This window comes from Telmatherina bonti (assembly GCF_933228915.1).
Source record: "Telmatherina bonti genome assembly, chromosome: 14".
In the NCBI taxonomy this organism is placed as follows: domain Eukaryota; kingdom Metazoa; phylum Chordata; class Actinopteri; order Atheriniformes; family Telmatherinidae; genus Telmatherina; species Telmatherina bonti.
In genome coordinates this window covers 13146338-13154835 of record NC_136612.1, presented here as the reverse complement: position 1 = coordinate 13154835, position 8498 = coordinate 13146338, and the positions used below count along the sequence as shown (strand labels likewise).

General features: G+C 39.4%; 1 protein-coding gene across 1 annotated transcript; it reads right to left on the bottom strand.

The window, feature by feature from the left end:
- Window positions 1-466: 466 nt before the first annotated feature.
- On the bottom strand, window positions 467-7121 carry ddx39ab (DEAD (Asp-Glu-Ala-Asp) box polypeptide 39Ab). The gene is made up of 10 exons (XM_079252196.1): window positions 7039-7121; window positions 5576-5796; window positions 4091-4218; window positions 2780-3056; window positions 2572-2690; window positions 2336-2467; window positions 1970-2079; window positions 1615-1759; window positions 1377-1524; window positions 467-1052 (listed from the first exon to the last, which is right to left on the bottom strand). Exons 2-10 carry the CDS (start codon window positions 5781-5783, stop codon window positions 1036-1038), a joined length of 1284 nt encoding a protein of 427 aa, XP_079108322.1. The 5' UTR covers window positions 5784-5796; window positions 7039-7121; the 3' UTR covers window positions 467-1035.
- Window positions 7122-8498: the final 1377 nt, after the last annotated feature.

Here is an 8498-nt window from a genome sequence, read left to right as displayed (position 1 = left end):
TAACTTTTGTCAAGTCTATTAGCGTAACTCCATGCTTATTTTTCATCATTCCTGTTAAAAATTAATATAATTCACTGTGAGGGAATGTGAAACAGAAGCTTCTGAAAACTAGCAGGTATTAAAATGAAGGTTTTGTGACCACAACGGGTTTTTTTTAAACTGCAGAGACTTTGCTACTGGTCATTTCTGCACATGAGCATCAAGTCTTTGGTAAGGCTCTGAGAAATATGGACATTTCTTTAGCTTCTGAATCTGTCTTTACTTCCTGCAGGTTTAAATGATCTTAATGTTAGGACCCTGCTAATCTTTCTGCATTTCCCAGTCAACTGTTTGAAATCCCATTCGACCCAAGCATTCATCAGGCTGCTTTGCTTCATCCAATGTTCATTGCTTGATGTTCCACTTATCAAATTTTGTCATTTATTTTCACTTACGCACACCAAAATACCAAGAGATACATAGTGAGCATCACATTGTTGTAGTACAGTGTGTCCATGACATGCTAAAAGTTAGCAAATTCACCACTGGGAATCCACTTGGTGACTTCATTTACTGAAAGCATTAAGTTAGAAATTTGTAAAAAGAGCTGCCGTATGAGCCAATTACTCAAATGCCACTTCATTAACAACTCATACTATCTAAAGAGTCATGTCTTTTTGGACTATGGAGGGAAAAAAAATACAAAAGTTACTACACAAATCTAGTTTGGACACAAAAACGAGCTTAAAACTGCCGTGACATTTTCCTCTGATCTACGCCGATGCTTCCCTGAAGCTCTGTTCGATAGACAACAGCAGAGAGACCATCGTCTCATGAGGGACCACAATGATAAAATGGCATTTTGTAAAAAGTTTTAATTAAGCAGGAAAACAAAAAAAGTAAAAGACAAATTAAAACCACAACCCCTCCCGTTCCACAGAAGCTGACAATAAAAATAAACAAACGTGTACAAATGTAATGATCTTTCAACAGTGAAGTACATCTACTTCCAAATACGAGATCCAAGATGAGGAGACTTCCACTTGGCTGGATGACTCATCTGGACTGTTCGACTGTGAGGAAGAGGAAGAGAAAAAGAGGGGAGACGTCAGTCCAACATGTAAAAGATTTGCACAATAAGCAACAGCTGAACATACTGACTTTTCATCAGCAAGTCAAACATGTACAGGATTATATGAGCGCTTCACGGCTGCATGACGGCACCAGCTGCTGCCAGAACTACCATCCTTATGGAGATCTTCTCTCTTATCAGCTTGTTTTGATAGTCAAGTGCTTTACACGCATTAAATCAACAAATTAGTCATTCCTACACAAAACGGGCTTTTAACGTACGTAAGCGGCGCATTCGGCAGCGTTAATGTTCACGTAAAACTCACTGTAAGACGAGATGTCAATCTCATCCGGCAGCTCGGCCACGTTGACCTCGAAGCGGTCCTGCACGTCGTTCAGAGTCTTGGCGTCGGTCTCGTCAGACACGAAGGTAATAGCCAGGCCCTTGGTGCCAAACCTACCAGCACGGGCGACCTGATGGCGACAGGAAGGAATGAGCGAGTTCAACGCCAAACACATACAGGGAAACATCAGTAATATTAGAAAGTAGAAAAAGTCTCCAACCCTGTGCAAATAGGTGTCAGAATCTTCCGGCATGTCGTAGTTGAAGACAATATTAACTCGCTCAATGTCCATCCCTCGGCCAAAGAGGTTCGTGGCCACCAGAATCCGCCTTTGGAAGTCTTTGAATTGCTGATAGCGAGACAGCCTGAAGGAGGAAGGGGTGGGGGACAGAGTCAGCGAGGGGATCATCAACACAGCTGCTGAAAGCATTACTGGACCCTCCTTTGAAGGCAATAATGTGTTGAGTTAAACGATGAGGCCTCAAGATCCCATAAACACACATGGCGAGTCCCGTCTCAGCAGCGCACATGTTTATGAGAGCACCAAGGCATAAGAAGACATATGAGAGTTTCACCTTTCCTCCTGAACCATTCCTCTGTGGATGGCGATGGCCGGGAAATTCTGCTCCACAAGAAGCTGGGACAGAGCGATGCAGCGCTGGACTGACTTGACGAAGATCACCACCTAGAGGCAAAGAGATGGCACTGAGTCACAGGCGAGCCGGCACCAGGACACGATGGGCCTCTAGCATATTAAACTCAGTGGCTTTTTCATTTTAAAGATGAGCCAAAAGGGTGGACTGATGCCTGGCAGCTGGATCATAACTAATGTTTCCCCATTTTGACTCCCTTGTGACTGGGAAAAGCCGGCTACTTGAGGAACCTGACAAATATGGATCCCTTTCCAATCAAAAAGACCCAAATGGGCTTCGCTGTCTTACCTGGTTGAACTCCAACACATCGAGAAGGTCAAACAGCTTGCGGTTCTTCTCGCTGTCCTTCAGCTTGCAGTAGTACTGTTGCAGTCCGTGCAGAGTGAGTTTGGTCTCGTCATCCACAAACACTTCCATAGGCTGCGTGGGAGAAGAGAGGAATTCTCAGCGCTTCACTTGGACAACGTGGAACTCAAAAAGCACCAACCATGGAGCGGCTTTTCTTCCAGAGACCGTTCACTTACGTCCTGCATAAATTTGCGGCAAACCGGTCGGATCTCCTTACTCAGCGTCGCGCTGAACATCATAACCTGCTTCTCGTGGGGGGTGATCCTAAAGATGTCCTGAACGTCGCGCCTCATGTCTGCCACACACAGGGTTAGATTCGGATTAATGACCACGTCTGAACGACGTCACATAGAAAATCGGGAGGAGGCTGAGAGGAGAACACACCTAGCTGCTCCAGCATCTTGTCGCACTCGTCCAGGACGAAATGTTTGACGTTTTTCAGACTTAGGGTCTTGTTGCGGATCAGGGCGAGGATCCGACCCGGCGTTCCGACCACAATATGAGGGCAGTTCTTCTTGAGGACGTCCTCGTCCTTCTTGATAGCCATGCCACCAAAGAAGACTGCTGCTTTTACGGTGGGCATGTACTTGGAGAAACGCTCGTACTCTTTACTGATCTGGAAGGCCAGCTCTCGCGTGTGGCACATGACCAAAACGGATACCTGGAGAAGACATGAAGAGTGAGATGCCTTGTTTTTAACCATTTTATTCATCCAAAAACACAACCAGAACATCGCCTTACCATGAAACAGAAGCATTAAATATAAAGCATCATCACCGCCACCAAGGAGGTTTTGTTTTTACAAGTGTTTGTCTTTTGTTTGTGTTCAAGATAACTCAAAAAGTTATGGATGGATTTTTATGACATTTTCACGAGTTGTTGAAAAAGTGAAACAGAGGAAGTGATTTAATTTTGGTGGTGATCCCGATCACCGTTTGGATCCACCGTTTTTTGGTTGTTTTTTTTTTTTATAACTGTGGCCCTTGGTTGAGGTTTGCGCTCTTGCTTTTCGAGTTAAATATTAAACTGAGACTAAACTTAAAGGTGCAAATCAAATCAAAACCCTTAAATCCATGACGACGGCTACGGTTAGGGGGTTAATCTGGAATTAATTATTCTGAATGAAATACTTCTGAATTATTCTTCTCCGGGTTTACATGAAAATTGAATTCTGAATCGAGGTTTACATGAAAACGTGTTTATTTGCCTTCACTTTATTTTCCGATCAGAGGGTCGGGGGATGGTTCTGATTGGACCGGAAATAAACTGCACTTCTGGCTTCCTTTCTCTTCAGTTATTTAGAAGGCCATAAAATTAGGTATTAAGTATAAATAAGTACTGCTCTTTCTTAGATTTTGAATAAAATGTGAAAGCACCACCTCGACATGAGCATATTATTCATTTTTTTCAGCAGCTGAGGAGAAGGATGGAAGATAAAGTAACGGACACCAGAAGACCACATATATACGTCAGCGGGACGCGACATGGTAACGACAAGGCGCAGAATGATCAGAATTAACTTGGAGCTGAATAAATGTTTACATGATTCGGATTTAAAATGGGAATAAACCAGCCACTTTTCATTTTTTATGCGGAATTAGTGGAATTTTCCATCCATTTAAAGCAGACTTAATGTTCATTTAAAACACATGTAACTGTGGCTAATGTTCATGTAAGTACAACCTGGATACTAACCTGCCCATCAACAGGCTCAATCTGTTGCAGCGTGGCCAACACAAACACTGCTGTCTTGCCCATACCAGATTTAGCTTGGCACAGGATGTCCATGCCCAGGATGGCTTGTGGGATGCATTCATGTTGGACTGGATGCAGAACAAAGAGTTAACAAATTAAAAACCAGTTTACTCATCACCAGTACAGAAATCATTTCAACTGGCCGGACAGAGCAGCGATCATTCAGCAGGTAGAGGAGAAACAACAACTGTCCCGTTTGGCTAGAAAGACGTTGAGTTAGTGCTTTGTCACTCCAGACGAGTACCCCTGCCTTACAGTGTATTTTTCCTTGGAAACTGTTTGCATGGTCATTATGGGACTTCATAAACTTTTCTCCAAAACAATTCATACATAAAAAAAAAAAAAAAAAAAGTGTCCAAGTAAACAACAAGACGGCTAAATAATAACTTATATCAGCTGACTTAGTAATTTGACACTGTCAGTGAAAACAGCAGGTAGCATGAAGTTAAAAGAAAATAAATTATTTTTAAAAAAATAAATAAATACTCTTGAAAAAGTTTTATTCTTTCTTTCTATGAAAATGGTGACATTGACAGCCACGCTCCACTCTAACCAGCATCCATTTGAAGCAATGAGGTTATAAACATTAGAACAATTAATGTCAAATTTAACAAAATCTCTTGAACCAGTAGATTTTTATTAACATGAGTAAAGTGACTCTCCCACCACTACAGACATCCACACCAGCAGATGTGTTATGGAACAGACCCCCCCACCCACTGTTCCTCCCTGCTCAGGCAGGACGACAAAGAACATGCAGAACCTACACTGGGGAGCTGCTTCTACTGGGAAGCTCTGGTCTGTTCCTGTGGTTACTCTACAGACAACCACGCCACCAACGCTGTTTCTTTGTACAGTAAAGAAACGCATTTTAACATGTGCAACGTACTTCTATAAAACTATATGTCTCATGTTGCATTTATGTGATTTACACACCCATTCTTTTATTTACTCTTATCTTACATACTTCATATTTATGCTGTTGTACTGTCTGCAGCATCCAGACACCAGTTCAGAAATCATGACTCACACAACCAGATATTGTCTCCATCTCATCACTTGCTGCATTTTGTTAAATTAGCCACTGAATTGTAATTATTAGACTAAATATGGCAGAAAACAGGCATTGCGTCATACACAAGAGGAAAAACTTCCATGTCAAGACAAGGCGATATATTCACACACATCACTGGAGACTGATACAGTACATAAAATATAATAAAAATCTGCAAGATTCCCAAGCTGATTAGAGTATCTCTGGTGCTTTTGTCATAATGTATTACATATAAGTGTAATCAAAGTAATGTAGAAACTCCTCCATCAGCCTCGAATTGTACATCATATTTTCTGACTGCAACTAAAATAAAAAGCCAGACCAGTTATTCACGTTCCAGGACACGACCAGTAAAACCACACGAACCTCACCTTCAGACGGATGCTCAAAACCACAGTCGATGATGGCACGGAGCAGCTCTGGTTTGAGAAGAAAATCCCTGAAGCCGGAGCTGTGGATGGACACATAGGAACCCTTTACCTCCTTCTTGCCTGCTGGGGCAGCGCTCTCAGGGGCTCCTTGAGGCTCATCATCATCTTCATAATCAAGCAGCTCATTATCGACGTCGTTCTCAGCCATTGTTTGTGTTTGTCTATAAAACAGATATTACAGCCATGTCTTATTCTGTAAAGTTTTTCCATTGTAGAGGGAACTAAAGGGTGGTTTATGTCGGAACAGTGATAGAGGAGGGGGTCCTTTAAATGAGCCCACTTGGTACATCCCACAAACATTCATTGTACAATGAATTGGGGATAGGGTGGGAAAATCGAACCAAAAAAAAAAAAAAAAAAAAAAAAAAAAAAAAAAAAATCGTAATTTTTTTGCTTCACAATTTTAAAATGGATTCCCCCCCCCCAAATTGATTAAAAAAAAAAAATTGCCTTTTTTACTATTTTTATTGATCTTTCTACTTGTCTTCTTGGGCATTAGCAGTAGAATTATGGTCTTGCTACTGGGTTGTTTTATCCTTATTGAAATCAAGCAAAAAGAAAACTAAGTTTTGTAATTTGTTTGGGCTTTTAATCTACAAAAATCAGCAATATTAAAACATCATGAGAATTGCAATTTAAATCTAATCGGCACACAAAACAAAATCGGAATCAAATCTGGACAAAAGCATATCGTCACAGCCATAATTGGGGAATATCAAAAGAATAATAAAGAATGTTGGGAATGTATAAATGTATGGATTTATTCGCTACTCAGATGATCTAAGTAGCAATCATTAAACCTGATAGTTATAATAACGCTGCTTCTCATTATTGATTTACAATTTCACTTTAAAACCAGATCCATAAGTAAACAAGGTTTACAAGGTTGTCGAATACTAATAAAAATGACCATTTGCATTGACTATCCCAAAAAGACCGTAAATTATAAGTAAGCAAACACAAAAGAACAGGTCAAACCTGGTTGAAACGTCGTCGTCGAGACAAACCGGTTAGCTTCGTGGAGCTAACTGCACTGAAAAGCCATTGTGTTGCATAACTACTGCTAACGCGGCGAGCTAACACACTAAAATAAAACGGCCACTTCAAGTCGCCAGCTTAACTCAGTCTTTACTGAGAACATTTGTCGTACAAGAAGAGTTAAATGTATACACAGAAGCCAAACCTATTTACTTTTAGAGGTAACAAATATAAGGAAGGCTATCTGATGCTAGGCTACAGGCTACGAGCTTACGCCTCCCCTGCAAGCTAACAATGAATTCAAAGCAAAACTAGTTAAATTTTTTATACAAACTGGTCATATATAATCTGAGACTTTCTTATAATCAAATTGAGAATTAAAAACTACTAAAATGAACAAAATAAATAGTTATGGGTCCATTTACCTTTACGGTATTCGTTCCGAGTCTACCGGATCAAAACCGCATGGGGAGGCCTCAGTTGGTTTATACCAGCAGCAGGAAGTCCCGCCCTCTGCTGTAAAAGGCACAACATCATTGGTGAATCAGGATGCTCGCTGACTAATATTGCATGCAATTGGAGGAATATTGTACTGCTGTTTAAAAAAGCGGGAGCGAATGACGTTACGTGCAGTCTACGGAAGCTCACGAGGAAAAAGGACGTAGGTTGCATTTAGCTAAAATCATGTAATCATTAAAATAACCTTAATGATGTTAAACTGTTATAATGTTATTGTCTTTGGGTATTAATAAAGTATTTTTCAATTTTTCATTTCATTTCATTTCATTATGACTTGAGGAAGCGTATGGCATTAGCTAGATAAAAGTCCCATTCACTGTGAATTAATATGATATTTTACAAAGTAAAAATAAATGAATATAGAAAGATAAAATAAAAAAAAAAGAAAATGTGAATGAATTTCATAAATAATCCTAATAAAATAGTTGTTTTATCTGATAAAATAATTTTTTCCGAATTGATAAGAATTTAAAAATGATCTAATTTTCTCAATTTAACTCAATTTACATAAAATACAAGTTGATAATTAATAGAAATTAGTTTATTTATTTTCAAATAAAATTTCAACAAAAATGTCAAAATCAACGGGTGGGTGAATATTACATATGTAAACAATTGGTCTGGTGATGATATTTTAGGGCTTCATTGTGATAAACAAAAAACATGGCAGTATTGATGGAGGAGTACATTAACTGCTTCTCTTAGCCGTGTTTACATTGAATAGTTTGAATTGAACTTGGATGTTTACTCTTGGCGTGGCACCAAGAGGTGCATGTCAGATTTTTGGTGCGGCTGGTGTCCTTTCAATCCCTATCCAGGTCGGATTGTAGTAGAAGTATAAAGACAGCAGAGGGAGATAGTACCACAATTATAAGGAAGTGAACATTAGTAAACCTATAAATAGTAACACACGAGCAAATGCATGTATAAACAAATATGCCAGTGAAACTGATATAGTGAAATAAAAACACTGCTTTGATTCATTTCATGAAAAAAATATCAGTGAGAATATGAACGATCAGATGACTTGAAAAAATGGATTAAAATAAGCTGTTTCATTATAAATTACATTCAAATTAATTTCAGGGCATTTCTTTTAATTAGATATGTATTAATTAGCACTTTTTTTATTTGCATGTGTGCAAAGATTGTAGGTTCTGACTGTCACTGAAAGCAGCATATCAGACACCCTCCGGGGCTGCTGTTTCGTATGTTTGACTCAAAAAATTAAACAATCTTTTTCAATCTTTCTTTTTTGGTATCAAGTCTCAGCAGGTGACATTTCTAGTTACATATTTCTTTAATTTAGCCCATTATTTATCTAGATAACACGTGACTGACAGCCTCTGTTTAACCAAAGCCAAAT